Raw genomic sequence first — 22072 nt, forward strand, 5'->3', positions numbered from 1 at the left:
AAACTCCTTTGTTTCTGAGAAATTCCCTATCTTCTCTGGTTCAATATGGATTGTCTATCCATCACCCCACCCCCCGCCCTTGTGGGTGGGAAAACATGGTGTCTGCGACTCTGGAGCTGATGATTTCCTGAACCAGGAACCCCTTCTCTGCCCTCTGGCAGTACTTTGTCTCTTTTGCCTCCCCAACCCTCTTTTCCTGTTTCCACACCACCTTGGGTGTGGCCTGCATTACTGGCTTCTAGACCATCCTCAGTGCTTCAGGCACCATGGCTCCTCCTTTTACTGTCAAGGAACAAGACGAGCTCCCCAGGACCTATCATCACCCACTCCAGATTTCCCCACATGTCTCAGGTGAAAATTGACCATGGGGAAGATCCTGATGGAACATAATTCAGCATTTAAACTAACTTTGTTGGTTTAGTTAAGACGGATGTGTCTTTTAAGTTATCAGTGAAACTTTTATTCTATCAAGGTTTACTGAAGGTCAAATGACCTTGCATTACCTCTTGTTGGGTTGTTAGTAAAAGATGACTAAAATGTAATTGTCTCATCAAAGTTTTCATGGGTGATTGTTAAAGTAGCTTTCAAAGTCTTTGGTAACCTGAAACTTTCGGTTGGATGACAAATGAAATTAAATTTGTTGTACATCTAACATCTTTTAACATCTAGGTCTTTTCCAAATGGGATAAAGTGCTAAAGCATTGATTACTGGACATAAGTTTGTGCTTTTGATTTCCTGCAAAGAACTAAGAATATTTAAATCTGCTGGTAAACATGTTTTGTGCTTAACTGATTTATAAGTTTGCCATTTAAGAATTCTGGTGTAACAGTTCACAATTGGTTGCTCCTTAGTCTTCACTGAAGATTAAAGGTTTCTAAAGAGTACAAAATTCTGCTAACTATAACTAAGACTGATGGAAATAAGGGAAACAACTCTGTATGTGGAAAAGTAGGAGATATGTAAGAAAGATAAGGATAAGAATATAAGATAAGAATACATTTTGTTGAAGGTAAAAGAAGGCAATTTTGTCCTAAATGAGATGTTCATTTGGAAAGAAATGACTTGGGACAAAAACCTGAATGCAAAAGAAAGTTGTAGGAGGTTTGTGACAGGAAATATTTGGAAATTAATTTTAGGTGTGGTCAGGATGGAATAAGATTGAAATGAATTTTAAAAAGATACTGGTATAAAAAGTTAATTTTCTCTCTGTTCTAAAAGACAAAGTATTCTCAATTGTTGGTCTCTTTTTGATAAGAAAATGCAAATAGTTGTTTGCCCTCCATATGCTTAGAAAAACCAGTTTCTGTGTCTTGAGTTTATCAGGTCTTTAACATCCCTAATGTTATGTAGGCATGTGCTGTAAAAGTTTCTAAGGTTTTAACAAATTTCCCGAAGATTTAAATTATGAACAAAGTCTTGTTGACTAGTAAGGCTTGCTTGTTTGGTATGTATTGTTCTCATTCTGGCTGTTGAAGTGTTATGTATCACAGAATAACTGAGTTTTCTTGTCAATCGTATCATAGTGAACTCTCCTATCAGATCATTAACCATGTCTATTCTGAGTCTATCAGTTAAAAAATTATTCAAATTCTTTTGTAAAGTGAGTTATATCTTCAAACAGATTCACCTAAAGGACTTTTAGGAGAGATATAGGTATTCAGTATATTAAAAATCGTAAAACTGAAATGAGTAAGAACTTCCAAAACTAAGAAGTTGCATTCAGACTGAACAAGAATCAGTAATATGGTACTAAATGAACTGAAAAGATGATTATAGTTTTGTGATCCTTGTTTGAAAAACATTGCTGGTTCCTTAATGTTCACTCTTCCTGATTAAGGAAACGTAAGATTTCTATGGCCTACAGAAACATGATAAAACAATCATTTGTAAGCAAATTAAAGCATGCAACTTTTCTCTTTATCTGAACCCTCTGAAACTAAAAACTAAACTAACTAAACATTATAATAACTCGTTGCATTACAGTAATTATTACAAGTTTGCCATATGAAAGAACAAGGCATATGTATCAATCATTTAAAGATGAGACTTTGTTTCAAAACTTCTACTTGTCAGTCATGTGACTTTGGGCAAGTTACATGAGCTTGGGGTCTTCTGAATATGGAAATAGTAGCATCCATTTTACTGAGGTTAAATGACATATTTTAACCCAGTGGCCACTGATATATTTGTATTTGAATAATAAATTCAAAGAAAAAATCCTGACAGATTATGAGGTTATTTTCAAATTTATCCATGGTTTTTAGAACTGTTCCAGTTTTACTGGGCTAATGCTGATGTCAAAGTATTTTCCGTTGTTACTTTAATCATTGGCTCTGCATGCATCAGTGCACTTTTATGCATAAGTAAGTCTCCATGGAACTATCCAGATCATTTATGTTGTTTGTTCATTTCCTTGAGTTGTCTCTTACATTTTTCACTAGGGAATATGTAGGGTGTCCTGGATAATTGGTAGGTAACACAACAATTTTTTAAAAATCTCTCAGATGATTTCGGCATCATCATCTGGGTGAATTATGTGCTATTTCCCCAGGGAGCATCACAGGGAGAAGAAAAGCATAAACTGCCCCTACCCAAAGAAAAAGTAAAAGTAATTTAGAAGAAGAAAACCCAGTTCATTAAAGGTGAGTGGCTAGGACTTGTTAATTTTGATTATCATCTGGGTTTTGGCAATTTCCCATGACTGCTGACTTCTGACCACAGACACTTTTATGGTCACTGACAGCTGATTATTTCTAACCCACCACAAAAATTCATTACATTTTTTGTTAACTGTAGTTTCCTGGAAAGGAATGGTCTTTTTAGGACACTAAGTCCTATGAATTGACTGACATCATCAATCTGTTTGATTTGTGAGAATCAATAGTAGAATTTGGATATTATAAGTGAAGAGAAAGAACTCTCTGAAAAAAATAATCACTGGTCTCATTAACTAGAAAATGTAAAGTTAAGATTTCTAGATAAAATACAGAATGCCAAGATACATATGAATTTCATATAACAAATAATTTCAGTATATGTCTTATAAATATATCCAGTGAAATATTTGAAAAAGAATATTTTAAGATATATGTTTCCTACACTGTATTTTATAAACTACAAATAGTTGTAATGTGAGGACTCACAAGTATGAGCATGTAGACATTTTACTAATTCATTTGTTTTCCCAACTGGGTTGCTTACTACTTGTTTTATTTGTTCAGAATGGGCTTTACAAACTAACTGAGTAGAATAGCTTCTAAGAGTTATGAACAAAGTCCTGAACCCCAAATAACTCCTTACTAGTGTTACCATGTCTAAAGAATAAAGTCATCCCTTTGCATATTTTTTATATCCTGTGTACTCTGTTAGCCCTAAATAGAAGTATTTTAAATGTTTACATGGTGATATTCAAAATTGATCGGATATCCTTTTCAAAAAAGAAGAATGGACAGAGTATTATTATTTCTTTAAGATCTTGATAGCAATTCTTTTTGATAAATACTCAGAAGTAGGGTTCCTAACCCTCTTACACTGTTGGTGGAAATGCAAGTTGGTGCAGCCACTTTGGAAAACAGTGTGGAGATTTCTCAAAAAATTAAAAATAGAGCCTCCCTGTGACCCTGCAATTGCACTACTGGATATTTACCCCAAAGATACAGATTTAGTGAAAAGGGCCATCTGTACCTCAATGTTCATAGCAGCAATGGCCATAGTTGCCATTCTATGGAAAGAACCAGGATGCCCTTCAATGGACAAAAGGATAAAGAAGATATGGTCCATATATACAATGGAGTATTATGCCTCCATCAGAAAGGATGAATACCCAACTTTTGTATCAACATGGTTGGGACTGGAGGAGATTATTTTGAGTGAAATAAGTCAAGAAGAGAGAGTCAAGTATCATATGGTTTCACCTACTTGTGGAGCATAAGGAATAACATGGAGGACATTGGGAGATGGAGAGAAGTGAGTTGGGGGGAATCGGAGGGGGAGGCAAACCATGAGAGACTGTGGACTCTGAGAAACAAACTGTGGGTTTTGGAGGGGAAAAGGGTAGGGGGGTTGGGTGAGCCTGGTGGTGGGTATTATGGGGGACACGTATTGCATGGAGCACTGGGTGTGGTACATAAACAATGAATTTTGGAACACTGAAAAATAAAATAAAATAAAATAAAATAAAATAAAATAAAATAAAATAAAATGGAAGAAAAAAAGTAGGGTTCCTAGATCATATGGGGAATTGGTAACCAACGGGTAAAACATTTCAGTTAATGCAAGATGAATAAACCTAGAGATGTGTTATACAACAAGGTGCATATGATTAACAATACTGTATTATACATTTAAACATCTTTTAGTGAGGTAGATCTCATGTTAAGTATATTACCACAATAAAATAAAAATTAATATGAAAAAAAGAATGGTCAGGGTAACAGAATCTAGCCGACCTCCTGGGGAGATAGTAACTGACACTAAAAAGGGAGATAAATTCAATAAACTCGCTAGAATAATTGCTAGCTACACATTAAAGAGTTCAAAGTGATAGGATTGGTACTGGAATTCTGAATTACTTGGTTAGCCCAGTGCATTTTCTATTCTGTGAGAAAACCCACGATAGCAGATTCTGCAACACTTGACATTTATTGTGCAAGAGGAAGGACCCTGAAAGCTGGGTGAGACTCAATGGAAGAACAGCAGATAATATCATCTAACAAAATGAGAAGGACATAATTCAATAATCTCCCATATATCTTTGCTCCTCCATGCCCATTTCTGGGATTGAACTGCCTAAATCAACACTAAAAATTAGCAGCTGAATTCTTAGAACTTGGACAACTGCCACCAAGTGGCTTCAGACTCCAGCTGACCTTGTGGCAGGGTCCCAGGAGTTCCCTCCGATCTGTAGAAGGGTCTACCTTGACCCATTCAGACTGATAGTTGTGCAGGCTAATGCTAGACACCTTATTACAGTATAGTAATTCTAATCTACATTTATCTGACTAGATATGTTCAACTCCAATTACTCCTCTAGCTGAAAATCATGCTTACAGAATTCCACATGTTCTGTATGTGAAAGGAAGGGAATCCAATTGGTTTAAGCTAAAGCAGGTTCATTGATTTTAATCACTCTGCTTCACTGACTTTCCATGTAAATTTTATGAAATGAAAAAGGAAAGACTTATCCTTGAAATATTTGCAAGTCAGTGTTATACTCTATATATATCTCAGTCCACAGTTCAAGAAATAAGTTGATATGGGGCGCCTGGGTGGCTCAGTGGGTTAAAGCCTCAGCTTTCAGCTGAGGTCATGATCCCAGGGTCCTGGGATCAAGCCCCGCATCAGGCTCTCCGCTCAGCAGGGAGCCTGCTTCCCCCTTCTCTGCCTGCCTCTCTGCCTACCTGTGATCTCTGTCAAATAAATTAAAAAAAAAAAATTAAAAAAAAGAAAAGAAATATGTTGATGTAATAAATGCTCAAATAAGTATATTAAATGCTTTATAGACCTTATCATATCCACAGGGGAAGAATTAATTTACGAATATAAGTGACTACATTAAAGGAAATATAGCATATAAAATTCAATATTGAAATCCCTGAATATTGATATAAATTGTATATTTTAACAAAAAGGGATGCATATCTTTTTTCCACATTTTTTAAAGATTTTATTTATTTATTTGACAGACAGAGATCACAAGTAGGCAGAGGCAGGCAGAGGTGGAGGGGGAAGCAGGCTCCCTGCTGAGCAGAAAGGGGGGGGGGTGATCCCAGGACTCTGGGATCATGACTTGAGCCCAAGGCAGAGGCTTTAACCCATTGAGCCACCCAGGCGCCCCTTTTTTTCATTTTTTTTTTAAGATTCACTTATTAGGGCACCTGGGTAGTAGCTCAGTCAGTTAAACATCTGCCTTCAGTTCAGGTCATGATCCCAGGGTCCTGAAATTGAATCCTGTGTTGCTCTCCCAGCTCAGTGGGGGAATGTTCTTCTCTGCCTCCCTTTGTCCCTCCATTGCTCATGCTTTCTTTATCTCTTTCAAATAAATAGATAAAATCTTTTTTTAAAAATTTATTTATTTGGTGTGAAGAATGGGCAGAGGAAGAGGGAGAGAGAGAGTCTTAAGCAGACCCCTGCGGAGCACGAAGCCTGAGGCAAGGTCAAATCTCAGGACCCTGAGATCTCGACCAGAACCAAAGTCAAGATTCAGACACTTAACCAACTTTGCCACCAGGGACCCCAAGAATAGACCCAAATCTTGTGCGTTTTGAAGCTTATACACATTTAAGAGTTTTCTTTAAAAAAAGAAAAAAAAAAGGAAATTAAATTATGTATGTAAATTGAGGTGTAAATGTGAGTATTTAGAGTGGAAAAGTAATCTTAAAAGTTCACTTGTAGTCAAAATCATCATAAAAATCTATGAACATGTTTTTATGAATAAAATCTTACATACATCTCAGGCTATTGGGTGATATGAGTGTTCTTAGAAGCTGTTCTAAGACCAAAATAGATAGCACTATTCAGGATGAATATCATTGATTTTGAAGCATAGATATACTCACTAACCATCAAATAAAGGTTTATTTACTCAACCTCTCCTTTACTGGACCCCACAAATGCTGGCAGACATATCGATGTGTTTTGATATTAGCTGAAGAATGGTGGAGCAGAAGTGGGATTGGAGAGAGAAAGCGGACTTAATTGATCAAGGCTAAAAGGTTAAAATAGTTTACATTTTCAACTTTTACAAAGATACATCACTTTGTTAGTTCATTGCAAAGTCCCCATCCAGGGCCTTGAAAATGCTCATGAGGGAACTTAAATCTCAAACTTTGTTAGCTCCATACTACTTCTGCTTCTTTCTTTAAGAATATCAAAATTCCCTGGAATTCTCATATGAAACTAGAAGTGTACTAAAGGAGAATTGTGATATCATTGTGTAGAAGAAATAAAATCTAATAAATCTGTATCAGTACTTATATGGTTTTTTAAAAATTAGTGGATATGTTCCAAATATTGTTGAATCTATTTAGAGTTTAATCAGTCATATCAGTGCATGTGTTTGATGTGGATCCCTCCTGTTGAGAAGTAGAAGGGTCTATCAATTCTTCTAGTTTCAAAATCAGATGGGAGAATTATTTTTCTATCCCATTACAAAGAAAATATCTACATTCTGTCTGCAAACATTATAATATGTTTAAATGATACTATGTGAAACTGATGGCAACCTCTCTGTTTCTTCCTAGAAGAGCTAACTGGACTAAATGGACCAACAGAATCTAACGTCACTGACTGGGTTCATTCTGATGGGGGTCACAAGGCTGCCTGAGCTTCAGGTTCCCCTGTTTGGGGTCTTCCTCATCATCTACACAATCACAGTAGTGAGCAACCTGGGACTGATCACCTTGATCCAGCTGGACTCCCGCCTCCACACACCTATGTATTTTTTTATCAAACACCTGGCTTTTATTGACCTTGGTAATTCTACTGTCATTTGTCCCAAGATGCTGGTAAATTTTGTTGTGGATCAAAATACCATTTCTTATTGTGCATGTGCCACGCAGTTGGCTTTCTTCCTTATGTTCATCATCAGTGAGTTTTTCATCTTGTCAGCTATGGCCTATGACCGCTATTTGGCCATCTGTAACCCTCTGCTTTACAATGTTATTATGTCCCAGAGACTTTGCCATATGCTGGTGGGCATTCCATACCTCTACAGTACCTTTCAGGCTCTAATGTTCACTATTAAGATTTTTACATTGACTTTCTGTGGTTCTAATGTTATCAGTCATTTCTATTGTGATGATGTTCCCTTGTTAGTTATGCTCTGCTCAAATGCACAAGAAATAGAATTGTTGATTATAGTATTTTCAGCATTTAATTTGATCTCTTCCCTGCTGGCAGTCCTAGTGTCCTACATACTAATTCTGATATCTATATTTCGAAAGCATTCTGCAGAGGGCAGGAAAAAAGCTTTCTCCACATGTGGCTCTCATCTGACAGTGGTGGTTGTGTTCTACGGGTCTCTGTTATTTATGTACATGCAGCCCAAATCTGCCCATTCCTTTGATACTGATAAAATGGCCTCTGTGTTTTACACATTAGTGATCCCTATGCTTAACCCCTTGATCTACAGCCTAAGGAACAAAGAGATAAAGAATGCCTTCCACAGGGTCATTAAGAATCAATGCAAACTTTGTATCTAATATTCAATAAGGAATATTGTTGTAATAAACTATGAAAGGCAAATGCCACTTAAAAATTTAATAGATAAAATTATGTTCTTTTTGGCTCCAGAACAGAGACTAATTATAACTTGCAAATTCTTTCTCTTATTTTCAACCAATATATTTATATATTTAGCTCATATTTTGGATCTTAATTAAATACACCCACCCAAAATATTCCTTGTTTTTGATTTAATGTTTCTCTTAATGTGAACCTCACATTATCTACATTCTGTCTGCAAACATTATAATATGTTTAAATGATACTATGTGAAACTGATGGCAACCTCTCTGTTTCTTCCTAGAAGAGCTAACTGGACTAAATGGACCAACAGAATCTAACGTCACTGACTGGGTTCATTCTAATGGGGGTCACAAGGCTTCCCACTGAAAACCTTTATTAAATGCTGCATCCGTAAAACAAGTGTGTGTTTGTTTCTGTCAGGGCTTTTTTGGTGGGAAGTGGTAGGTATCGTCTCAATCTTGTTTTCACTATATTTTCTGGACCCACAACAAAGTGTAAACAGAGTGAGTCTCCTGCAGATAATGTATAATTGGATCAGGATTTTTTTAATCCATTCTGTCAATCCCTACCTTCAGAGAATTTAATTTCTTTACATTAAAATAATTACGTTACAACGTCTACTTGAGCTTATGGCCCAACATCAACCTGGTCATGCCTACAGTAAGAGTTCAGAAGGTGGTTAAAAGAAAGCTATTTTAAACTCTTTTCTGTTCATATAGTTTGGAAACAGGTTAAAAAGCAAAATAAAAACCAAGTCAAAACAAAACAAAAACCAAGTCACCCTTGTTTATAACATTATTAACATTGTTTAACATGGTTTATGACTTAATATTATCTTAGGAAGACACAAAATTATAGTACCTAATATAAAATTTTTAGCATCTAATCACAAATACTATGCATATGTGAAAATAGAAACATGTGACCCCACCAGGAGATGATTAAAATAGGTCCTGAAATAGTGATGATAGAATTATTAAGCAACGATTTTAAAAGATATTATAAATATGTCCAATATACTGAAAGATTTAATAAAAACACTCACATTTTTAGGACACAAATAAAAATTAAAAATGACCAAGTGGAATTTCTATAAATTAAGACAATAGTAGATGCAAACAAATATATGTTGAATGAGAATAGTAGCAGCTGAAAAATAAATGACAACACACTTAAACATATCACAATGGAGCCTACCCCAATGAAGCCAGAGAGGATACAAAAATTGGATAAACACAAAGTGATCTGTGGAACAATAACAAGCTCCACACTAAACAAGGGGGAAAAAGAGTATGTAGAGCAGAAAAGCCACTGGAAGAAATGTCCAGACTTTTTTTTTCTCCAAATTTATTAAAAAACAACTATATGATACATTTACATATGGGTACATGTTTACATATAGATATATGATATAAGAAGCTGAAATTATCCTAAGCAGGGTAAATAGAAAGGAAATTACACCAACATCAAAATCCAGTTTCTAAAAACCAATGATAAAGAGAAATCCTTAAAAACAGAGATGAAAGATACTTTATGAACAGGTGAAGAGAAGATGTACCATTGATATGCTGGCAGCAACAATACAAGTCCTAAAGCATTGTCTTATATCAACTCATAATTATATATTCAGTAAAAATATCTTTGGATAGTGGATGTTGTATTATCAAATATTACATAGTATTTTTCTAGGAAGTCAATCTTTCATTTGATCATGCATTGTGTGTGTTTGGGAGGGTAATATACCTAATACATGTATGATATACAACTGAGATGCTGACAAAAGCATACTTATGATTTCCAGTATTTAGTGATATTGTGTAATTTATTTATTCAGTCAGATACAGGTACAAAATACCTTTGACTTTTCTCAATGAGACATTACAAGAATAAACGAGACCCATGGTACTCTCCCTCAAGTAATTACATGCAATTTTTTTTAAATCCTAGAGTTAGATTAAAATTTTAACAAAATGAGTCTCAAGGGAGCAGGAAAATGTTTAAATACATTTAGCAACAACCAGTGAGGATTAAACAGCAGTCAAAGTAGATTCTCCGGTAAGGTGAGTAGAGAACACTGGCTTTTGAAAATGTTGGGACATATAGCTTCAACTGGATCATCACCAAAGTCTTGAAGGGCATTATGATCTACAAAACGGTTTCTTCCTTTGCACTAGACTTTCTCGTCATCAATAGGATTAATGTGTTGGAGACACTTGTTCTATACTCTCTGGTACTCAGAGCTGTGCTTTTTAGAGTACCTTTGTTTTCATATAATTCACTGCTTCTGTCATCTATTTTAACAACAGTCTTTGTGTATCCTTATTTACCTGATGTTCCTCCTGTCCTACTTTTCATTTCCTATCAACTGACTCAAGGTGACCTTAAGAGAAAGACTGTTATTGTGTTTATGAGAATAGATTCTGAAGACAAAATAACTTTTTTGAATTTTGACTCCACTACTTACCTGAGTGACCTTGGTTCAGTCACTTTTTTGACTTCCAAATGGATATGGTGATATTCTCTACTTCCTAGAGGTACTGTGTGCATTATATGAGTTAATGTATGTAAAGTGCTTAGAAAACTGTCCAGCACATGACGAGTTCTCTATCAGTGCTTGATATCCATTTGTATTCTTCTTCCCACTGGGACTCTTTAGATGAATCTCCATAAAAAATTCATAAATAATGAATAATCCTTTTTGTACAAGAGGAATGTATTATTGGAAGATCATTAGAAAAAGCGATTCAATAAGCAGAAACACCAGATGTGGCAAATGTGGACAAGACAGTAACAAAATTCTGAAATTAACATATTACACTATATTTTGCATTGGGCAAATCAGCTGAGCCATATTGCGGTGAGAATATTGAAATATGTATTTAATGTCAAAGGTTTCCTGAAGACCACCTCATGCATTGGTCCACCAACCTTTTAGAAAGGTTTTTATTTGTTTGTTTGTTTTATGTCTTGCTACTTTAAAGAGATACGATTATTGCCCACAAGGTAAAGGCTAATGGTTTAGGTATAGATATTTGTTTTCTTTCTTTCAAAATTTTAAAAGGCTGATGTATATAATAGGTCTTTTGACATACTTAACTTTGGGTCCAGAAAAGCAGGCCATTGTTTCAAAACAACCACTTCAAAGTATTTGGCCCCGTTGAAGAATGCTTGAGCAAAATTTCCATCACTGCGTTCTGTGTGGACTACAGTCTCTCACAGGAATGCCATCAGCTAGGGATGCCACAGGACCCATGTTAATCTTGGTCTTGGAAAGCTTGGAGGACCTGGACTTCTACCTTTACTAGGGTCAAGGATGGAATGTCTAGAGTTTCACAGGTTTCCACTTTATTGGTTACTTTAAAACATAGGAGCAGGAATTAAATTCTGGAAAGGGAAATGCTGGGTCCCTCCAGCAGTTGGCCGCCTAAGTCACCCAGGGCTTTCTAAAAGGGAGACTTCATGGGTGGGGAGCCGGCTCTTTGCCTAGTTGTGTAGCTGGCAATGTGCTTATCTGAGACATATTTTTTTTTTTTGAAATTAACACCTTGGCAATGAAAAGCTTAGTCTCAGGGATTTACATTCCAATAAAAAAAAAAAACTGATTGTCAGGCACCTACACTACATTGTGAGTGAAGGTGTTTGTAGTTTGGGCCTGATGGTAAGAGGAGTCTCCATTTATATTTTACGATAAAGTATATCTGCATCTGGGTACCTAGATGGCTCAGTTGATTAAATTTCTGACTCTGGATTTTGGCTCAGGTCATGATCTCAGGGACCTGGGATTCAGCCCCGCATGGGAATCAGATGCTCAGTGCAGAGTCTGCTTGTGATTCTCTCTCTCCCTTCCTCTCTCTCTCTCTTCCTGCTCCCAGTCTTTCTCTCAAATAAATAAATTAATTAAATCTTTTTAAAAAGGATATCTGTATCTCATGTATAATATTTTAAATTCTCTTAGAAGATAGCATCTCAAATGTAATACATAATTATTTTATACCTTACACAGGTTACCAAGATGAACCATATGGAGAAACAGAATCATACTGCAGTGAGTGAGGTGACTGAATTTATTCTTATGGGGATCACCAACAACCCTGGGCTGCAAGCACCTTTCTTTGGAATCTTCCTCCTCATATACTTGGTCACGGTGATGGGCAATCTGGGCATAGTTATCTTGACCCATTTGGACTCCAAGCTACATACTCCCATGTACTTTTTTCTTAGACATTTGTCAATTACTGATCTTGGTTATTCCACTGTGATTGGCCCAAAGATGATGGTAACCTTTGTGGTGCCCCAAAATACAATTTCCTACAATTGGTGTGCCACCCAGCTGGCAGTCTTTGAGATTTTTATTATCACTGAACTGTTTATTCTTTCAGCAATGGCCTATGATCGCTATGTAGCCATCTGTAAACCTCTCCTCTATGTTGTCATCATGGCAGAGAAGGTGCGTTGGGTGCTGGTCCTTGTACCTTATCTCTACAGCACATTTGTGTCACTCTTTCTCACAATTAAGTTATTTAAATTGTCCTTCTGTGGCTCTAACATTATCAATTACTTTTACTGTGACTGCCTTCCTCTCATATCCATGCTTTGTTCTGACACACGTGAATTAGAATTGATCATTTTAATTTTTTCAGGCTGTAATTTGCTCTCTTCCCTCCTGATTGTTCTTATATCCTACCTGTTCATTCTTGTGGTCATTCTCAGGATGAACTCAACTGAGGGGAGATACAAAGTCTTCTCCACCTGTAGCTCCCATCTGACAGTGGTGGTTGTGTTCTATGGGACGTTACTGTTTATTTACCTGCAACCCAAATCTAGCCATACTTTTGATATTGATAAAATGGCCTCTGTGTTTTATACCCTGGTGATCCCTATGCTGAATCCATTGATCTACAGCTTAAGGAACAAAGAAGTAAAAGATGCTCTGAAGAGAACTTTAACCATTGGATGCAAAAACTCCACTTAATGTCTTACTATGCAGTTGCAAAGATGGGTCCAAAAATCTTTGTTTAACACTCTGCCAGTCCAATTGCAACATCAAAAAATAGAAATGCTTTACCCAATTGTTTTCCTCTTTTTCTGCGTAAAACATTTCCTCTTCTATCTCCCTATATTCTTCTTCACTCCAGTTGAATAAATAAACATTGTAGCCAGATAATTTAAGTCCTAAATGATGTCCAAGGTGATATTGGAGCTTAGAGGCAAATCATACTGAATGTAATGCTTGTAGAGGTTAAAAAAGAAGTCTTAGTCAAACAGAAGAAAATTAATTGGAAAATTAGTAATGCATATTTTATAACAGTCACTTTGTATTAACACTAAGTAAGATGGAATCATGAGGAATGTGTAGGCTAGACAGGAGGCAAGAAAGTAAGTAAATATATGATTATAACACAACATGAACAAATTGTTTCAAGAATCTAGGCTAAATGGAATATAAAGTATACCACTTCAGAATGAAATTTTCAACTGGATTGAGTTTATATTTTCTCTCAAGGATACAGTGGTCCTTTGGGAAGATTTTTTCATTAAGAGCATGAGAAAAATATTGGCTGATTCTGAGTCCCCCTTGACAGATCCTCACACAAGATAGCTATCTTTGATTTATGATAGCCTGCTGATAAGCGGATTTAGGATCAACAAACTCACCATAAAGTGGTTATCTGGTCATATACCATAATGACACCAGCATTTTGAAAAATTTATAGCAGTAATAGCAAAGATTAAAAATAAATGAAACATTCGTGTCTATTTTGTCTCTTTCACCAGCCTGTATAAACAGTGATGATAATTTGTATGGACGATGCTAATACAAGGCTTCATTAAAATTGTGCACTCACTTAGCAAATGAACAGATTCCTTACATCTTTGCATTCTCCTTGTTGTTTAATTTTTTTAGGTTTTTAAAATATATACACTACCCCAATAATGTTTGTTTCAGTCTAACTTAGTATTCAAAGTTAAAACTGTAGGGAATTAAATCAAATATGAACCATGGCCTCCTTGTCCCAAATCCATGTATTTTGCTTATTTTTCCCTTTTTTAATGCATTATAGTTTATTTATAGAGTGGATCTTAAACATTCTTGCCACAAATTTAAAAAAATAACTATGTCAGGTGATGAAAATGTTAATTAGCCTGGTTGTGGTGACTGTTTCACAATAAATGCATATACAAAATCATCAGTGTTGTACACCTTAATTATTGCAATTTTTATTTATCACCTGTAACCTCAATAAAGCTGTATTTTTTTAATTTTTAAAAATTAAAAAACTGACTAAATAAAACACAAACTGAACACAGTAAAAGAAATGCGAAGTTTTTTTCTCTGATTTTATCAGTTTTGTTTATCATGTTGACTTTGGATCCTCTTTCTAAGCATATATGTTGTTATGAATACATTTTATTTTCTAGAGTAACATTTTATATTATACCACACAGTCCTTTTTAGTCAAATATATTTTTCTTTCCCAAATTCTATTATTTCCATTATTATCCATGAACCAAAAGTAAAGTCAAATAATATTAATAGCATTCTCCTATATCATCCATAACAAAAATGGCTTTTAAAAAATCATAATGCGAGTCTTCAGGAGCAGTGTTGTTGTCTGCACCAGCAGTATCGCCATCGGGAGCAGGAGCTTCACCAGGGAGGAGAGCTACTGGGAGCATCATCGGGAAGGGTCGTCCTCAGGGCTGACCTCATAGATCCTCTGTACACATGAGCTGGGACTTTAAGTAGATCTCTGTTTCTATCCCAGACCAGTGATCCCACAACTCTAGAGAAACAGTGAGGTCAAAACAGCATTAAGAACCCCTCCCAAATACTTGCAGTGAAATCCAGGGAGAGACAAGATGGCGGGGAAGTAGGAGGAGGAGCCTTTTCAACCTGTACCCTAAAGTGAGCTGATTACCTTCCAAAGAACTCAGATCACCCACGAAATCAGCCTGAGATCAGAATTATACACATCTGGATCTCTACAGGAGCAGAAGGCACCAGTGGGCAGTCTTTTTGTTTGTCTGTTTTTGTTTGTATACTTCATAAATCTTACCTTGGAGCCCATTTGGGCTGAACCTTCTCTTTTATCTTCCCTTTATTTCCTCTCTCTCTCTCTCTCCTTTTTTTCTTTTTCTTTTCTTTTTTCTCTCATTTGGGTGGGGAATCCTGATTGCTCAGAAGCATTCCAGGGTGCACATTGACTGCACCACAGTCGATACATCCAGCTACATCTGTTCAGCCATCTCTCACCAAAATGACTAGGAGGAGGAATGCCCAACAGAAGAAAAACACAGAGGATGGAGCTTCTGCAACAGAGCTAATGGCTATCAACATAAACAATATGTCAGAAAAAGAATTCAGGCTAACAATTATCCAGGCAATAGCTAGGTTGGAGAAAGCCGTGGATGACCAAATGGAACTGTAGGGCCGAACTGAAAGCACCCAGATATGATGTTCACAATGTTAGGGCAGAGCTGAAAGCTACCAGGGATGAGGTTCACAATGCTCTCAATGAGTTTTAATCTAGTCTAAATTCTATCAAAGCTAGGGTAACTGAGATTGAAGATAGAATTAGTGATCTAGAGGACAAATACATAGAGAGAAAGGATCAGGAGGAAGCCTGGAACAAACAGCTTAGAAGCCACGAAAACAGAATCAGGGAAATAAATGATTCCATGAAACATTCCAATGTCAGAATTATTGGAATCCCTGAAGGGGAGGAGAAAGAAAGAAGTCTAGAAGATATAGTGGAACAAGTTCTTCATGAAAATTTTCCCAATCTCGCGAATGGAACCAGCGTTCATGTACTAGAGGCTGAACGGTCTCCACCCAAGATTATAGATTCCAGAAAAACATCAAGGCACCTGATACTCAAATTGAGGAATCATAATTGTAGATATAATCTCTTGAAAGCCACTAGGACAAAGAGGCTCCCTACTTACAGAGGAAAGCCCATCAGAATAACGTCAGACCTGTCCACAAAGACCTGGCAAGCCAAAAAGGGCTGGATGCTAGATTCCCAAGTGTGAAGAATTCTATCAGCTGTTATGTTTAGCTCCTGAAATTATCACATATTGCTGACTGGAGTGTACAGAAGTCCTTCACTTTGGAAAAATGTCACTACTAAATATCCCAGGAATTGTCCTCCTGGATGTTTATCCAAGAAGAATGAAAACATGTTCAGGAAAACATGTATATTAATTCTACTGACAACTGTATTCATGACAGTAAAAACTGGAAATATTTCAACTGCCCATCAATAAATACAATGATAAATTATAGTAAATACTTAGAATGGAGTATGACTCAGTGCTAAAATGGAATAAGTTGTCCATGGATTCAAGAGAGTGGATGAATTTCAATAGCATTAAGTTGAGCAAAGGAAACCAGATACAAACATACTATACTTTTCCATTTACATGAAGTTCCAAAACAGGTAAAATGAACCTATGGTGAGAGAAGTCATAGTAACTCTGGGTTGGTATATAGTAGGGGACAGTTTGCTACAAAGAAACACTGAGGAACATTTTAAGGTATTGAAATATTCTCTTATTGGAAGCAGTCGTAACTCAGGAGATGTTATTTTTCAAGTACTGTCCATGCATACTTGGCATTTGATTTTACCTAAATTATAACTTAAAATATATTGTTTTATTTATATTTTTATATATTGTTTTAAAAGAAACTGGTACAATAGGGTCTTTGTTTCTTTTTTTTATTTAAATTCCAGTTAGTTATCATACAATGTAATATTAGTTTCAGATGTAGAATTTAGTGATTCATCACTTACATATAGCATCAAGTGCTCACCACAAGTGCCCTCATTAATCCCCATCACCTATTTAGCCCCCCCCAACCACCTCTCTGTAACCACCAGTATATTCTCTATAGTTAAGAGTCTGTTTCTTGGGGCACCTGGGTGGGTCAGTGGGTTAAAGCCTCTGCCTTCAGCTCAGGTCATGATCTCAGGGTCCTGGAATGGAGCCCTGATTCGGGCTCTCTGCTCATCAGGGAGCCCGTTTCCTTCTCTCTCTCTCTGCCTGCTTGTGATCTCTGTCTGTCAAATAAATAAATAAAATCTTAAAAAAAAAAAAGAGTCTGTTTCTTGGTTTGCCTCTCTTCTGCCCCTGCCCACCATATTTGTTTGTTTTGTTTCTTAAATTCCACATACAAGTGAAATCATATGGTATTTGTCTTTCTCTGGCTGACATTTCACTCTAGCTCCATCCATGTCATTGCAAATGGCAAGCTTTCATTCTTTTTGATGGCTAATATTCATTAATATTCATATATATACATATATAATAATAAACATGTATTTAAACACTGTGATATACATTATATTTACATATAACATATCATAACATAAATATTTATATATGTTATATATGTGTTATATATAACTATACATATATATTTAAATACTGAATACTATATATGTATATATACACATATATATAATACTAAACATATGTATATAGTATTCAGTCTTTAAAATATTTATGTGGTGACAGGAAATTTATGGACATGACCCAGGGTTTCTATTTTAAATACTCTGTTTGACTCTTCTCTACTAATTGTGTTTTATCTCTTCTCACCTGAAATACGTCATTAAAAAATAATTAAAATAATAATCTTATTACCTGTAGATTCTTTTGGTAGGACACATCCTCCTTCTAACATCCACAAGACTCTATTCCCTGAAATAATGATTTGTTAATCGTATTCTTTGAAGTAAAAGTGAAGGAAAAAGAGAAATGGTGGCATAATAAAAATACTATTTATAGATAGAGGGTTTTTTTGTTTGGTTTTTTGGTTTGTTTGGTTTTGGGTTTTTTTGGCAGAGAGAGAGAACAAGCAGGGCGAGCAGCAGACAGACAGAGAAGAAGGCAGAGGGAGAAACAGGCTCCCGGATAAGCAGGAAGCCAGATGCGGAAATCAATCCCAGGACCTTGGGATCATGACCTGAGCTGAAGGCAGCCACTTAACTGAATTAGCCACTCAGATCCCCTAGATAGTTTGTTCTAACTTCACTGCTAGACCATGGGTTTCTACCTCTTTGATATTGGAATTTTGCAATAATGAATCTCTGAATGTAAATGAGTTATTTTGGCAGATACACCTTAATCACCATGTCTCTTAGATGTCAGGGAATTGAACTTACTTCAGTAATGTAGGTTCATACTGCTGCAAAGATGACTCAAAGAGTCTCTGGTTGAATTCCTAGAGGAAGATCTTGTTAATGAACCATTCCCAAGTGGCATCTTCCCCAAGGATGTAAAAGGGAACTTGTGGATCCTAGAATCACCTGTGCTTCAACTATTTTATTGAACCCCATTTAGAGATTCTCACTAAAAGCCTGAAGCAGATTCTCCATTAGAGGTAGGTAGAAAATATTTATCTTATTTTTGTATAATGGCCTTTGAAAGATCCAAAATGAACCCTCAAACTGAGCTGTTTTATTTCATTTTGAAAGACACTTGACACTATTTATAATAGAATAATACAATATTTAAAATAGTCTGTTTCCAAGATTTGTAACTTTGCAAAGAATATATGTTGTTAAATATAATCCAACTATTTATGTCTCCATGATGTATTATTATTATTATAATTATTATTAATCTTGTGTGTATGCATACTTAAACTTTTGTTAAAGGGTAGATGTTATGTTAAAGGATGATATAGTCTTGACTGTCTAGAATTTAAGCCCAGGTCTTCAGATAGGACATGATCACAAGATTTCTTTGGACCAGATGCCTACCACTAGAACTATCAGTTGGGATTGGGAAGGGATTCTAATTGGCTTAGTTACGAAAAGATGATCATCCTTGAAACAAACATGTCTAGAATATGCAACCATGTTATAATAACACACTGATTCTTTGGAAAATATGTGCAATGAGATTATCATAGAAGCTCTGTAATGTAAGGAATTTTATCATCACGATAGTAGTGAAAAATGTCAGAATTAGGAAAATACATTGAGAAAAAGATCAACTAAAAACAAAGGCCAGGTATATTATACATTAAAAAATGTTATAAAATTCTATTAATTAAAAATATTATTTAAAAATAAGCATAGTGAAAAAAATACAAGGAATTTTTTATAACTTTTGGGACAATAAAGAAAAGTTATGGGCACCTAGGTGCCTCAGTCAGTTAAGCATCTGCCTTCTGCTGAGGTCTTGGGCCCAGGGTCCTGGTGTGGAGTCCTGCACTGGGCTCCATGGTCAGCAGAAAGCCTGCTTCTCCCTCTGCCTACCACTCTCCCACTTGTGTTCACTCACACACTCTCTTTCTCTGACAAATCAATAAATAAAATCTTAAAAAAAAAAAAGAAAGAAAGAAAGAAAGAAAGGAAAGTTATAACGGGAAGAAAAAGAGGGGGTGCCTGGGTGGCTTAGTGGGTTAAGCCTCTGCCTTCAGCTCAGGTCATGATCTCAGGGCCCTGGGATCGAGCCCCACATTGGGCTCCCTGCTCTGCAGGCAGCCTGCTTCCCCCACTCTCTCTCTGCCTGCCTCTCTGCCTACTTCTGCTCTCTCTCTCTCTCTCTCAAATAAATAAATAAAACTTAAAAAAAGAAAAAGAAAAGAAAAAAGAATTAGTATCCGATAAAGCATAGTGAGTTGTTTTATAAAAATTTGTAATTTTCACAGATCTTATTTTCTGAAAGCTGGGAAAAAATTAGTCATCAGAAAAATAAAAGACATATCTCCATGTATTTTTGCCGAGTTGACAAAATGGAAAATGAAAACAAAGCAGTTGACAAACATGGATGGTAGAAATTTCAAATTCAATGCCCATCAAATAAAAGTTATATAAAAATAGGATGAAGGAAATGAAGCAGTATAGACACTAGAATCACTCAATGTTCAGAAAAATCAAGTCCCAGATTAGGAAATCACAAGGAGACCTTGGATTATTTGGAGGCATACAATTCCTCAAGCCTTTCTCACACTCAAAAGACATGATATGAAGATATGAACCATGGCTTCAAATGTTTGTAAGCTAATAAGTTATTCATAATTTAAAGAGATGCTGAGGAAGTAAATCATCAAGTAATGCATGATGCTAGATCACCTGTTTAATTTGCTATGCTTGCTTTTCCTCTCTTCCAAATGATTGCAAAATTTATTTAACTAGTCTGTGCACTCTGATATTAATATCTGAGTTGGATTAGTACATGGTTCCAGGAAATTTCATCTAAGGAATATACTATCTAATGACCATCCTAGAAAATAATTTCTTAAAGTTTGTAACCACTCTTCCTTTTCCTCTCCAAACAGATGACTATCCAAACCCTTCCATGGCTCCTGGAAATTTCACCCAGGTCACTGAGTTTATTCTTACTGGAGTCTCAGATCGCCCAGATCTCCAGATTCCACTCTTCTTTGTTTTCCTGCTGATCTATGGGCTGACCATGGCAGGGAACCTGGGCATCATCATCCTCACTAGTGTTGACTCTCAGCTTCAAACGCCCATGTACTTCTTCCTCAGGCACTTGGCTATCATCAATCTTGGTGATTCTACTGTCATTGCTCCTAAAATGCTAATCAACTTTTTAGTAAAGAAGAAAACCACCTCCTATTATGAATGTGCCACCCAAATGGGAGGGTTCTTGGTCTTCATTGTAGCTGAGGTGTTCACGTTAGCTGTGATGGCCTACGACCGCTATGTGGCCATTTGCAACCCCCTGCTCTACATGGTGGTGGTCTCTCCACAGATCTGCCTCCTGTTGGTGTCCCTCACATACCTCTACAGCTTTTCCACAGCTATTGTGGTTTCATCTTGTATATTTTCTCTGTCTTATTGCTCTTCCAATGTAATCAATCATTTTTTCTGTGACATTGTCCCACTGTTAACATTGTCCTGCTCTGAAACTTACCTTCCAGAGACAATCGTGTTTATATCCGCAGCTACAAATTTGGTTTTATCCTTAGTTATAGTTCTAGTATCTTATTTCAACATTGTATTGTCCATTCTAAGGATGCGTTCATCAGAAGGGAGGAGAAAAGCCTTTTCCACATGTGCTTCGCATATGATGGCAGTCACGGTTTTCTACGGGACACTGCTATTCATGTACTTGCAGCCGCAAGCTAACTACTCATTGGATACTGATAAAATTGCTTCTGTGTTTTACACGCTGGTGATCCCCATGTTGAATCCCATGATCTACAGCCTGCGGAACAAGGATGTGAAGGCTGCCTTACAGAGATTTCTGGCAAATTCATGCTGCTCTTTGAAACCAACGTAATTTTAGAACTCCAAAGGTAAATGATGAAATGGTTAGAGAAGGTATCCCATATCAGAGAAAACAAACATTAGGTGGCTGACTTATAGATTTACAAGTAACTCCAGGATTTAAAAGCAGCTGGGATTTTGGAAGCACTGAATCCAAAAGTAAACTGACGTTCTTGGAAATAGGAGGTTAAAACAGGAACGAGCATTATTTGCTAACTTAATATGTTGGTACCCAATTTCAATGAAATATTAGCAGGAGTCAGGATACATAGAAGTTAAATAAATGTAAATAGGTTTGAACAGAGCAATACAATATGGATGAGAGAAGTAAGTTGTTCTTTCTTATCCTTTGTCTTCCTTTTTGCCTTTTGACTGGGTATATTGGGATATAGTGGATCAAGGCATCTGAGGAACTATTATTACAGATGGCTAAAATCCTTTTCATAACCAAGTTGGTAAAATCAAACTGAAAATCATATTTAAAATAAAACTTTCTCTTTCTTAATACTGTTTGATTAAAAAAATATATATATATATATACCACTGATAAATTTATATTCTGAAAACTAACCAA

At 36.1% G+C, this 22072-nt stretch overlaps 3 protein-coding genes across 3 annotated transcripts; all 3 read left to right on the forward strand.

Moving 5' to 3' along the window:
- Positions 1–7257: 7257 nt before the first annotated feature.
- On the forward strand, positions 7258–8202 carry LOC101685312 (olfactory receptor 8K5). Its single transcript, XM_004782236.3, has one exon. It carries the CDS (start codon positions 7261–7263, stop codon positions 8200–8202), a length of 942 nt encoding a protein of 313 aa, XP_004782293.1. The 5' UTR covers positions 7258–7260.
- Positions 8203–12260: 4058 nt separating this feature from the next.
- On the forward strand, positions 12261–13220 carry LOC101685621 (olfactory receptor 8K1). The gene has a single exon (XM_004782237.1). The coding sequence runs from the start codon at positions 12261–12263 to the stop codon at positions 13218–13220; it is 960 nt and encodes a 319-aa protein (XP_004782294.1).
- Positions 13221–20563: 7343 nt separating this feature from the next.
- Positions 20564–21511, forward strand: LOC101685908 (olfactory receptor 8J3-like). Its single transcript, XM_004782238.1, has one exon. The coding sequence runs from the start codon at positions 20564–20566 to the stop codon at positions 21509–21511; it is 948 nt and encodes a 315-aa protein (XP_004782295.1).
- The last annotated feature ends 561 nt before the right edge of the window (positions 21512–22072 follow it).

Source organism: Mustela putorius, unplaced genomic scaffold, assembly GCF_011764305.1.
Source record: "Mustela putorius furo isolate JIRA1106 unplaced genomic scaffold, ASM1176430v1.1 tig00000127_pilon_pilon_pilon, whole genome shotgun sequence".
NCBI classification, from domain to species: Eukaryota; Metazoa; Chordata; class Mammalia; order Carnivora; family Mustelidae; genus Mustela; species Mustela putorius.

What these genes read in the sequence shown, in the direction of transcription:
- LOC101685312 (XM_004782236.3), top strand. Translation starts at nt 7,261, where the DNA reads ATGGACCAACAGAATCTAACGTCACTGACTGGGTTCATTCTGATGGGG.
- LOC101685621 (XM_004782237.1), top strand. Translation starts at nt 12,261, where the DNA reads ATGAACCATATGGAGAAACAGAATCATACTGCAGTGAGTGAGGTGACT.
- LOC101685908 (XM_004782238.1), top strand. Translation starts at nt 20,564, where the DNA reads ATGGCTCCTGGAAATTTCACCCAGGTCACTGAGTTTATTCTTACTGGA.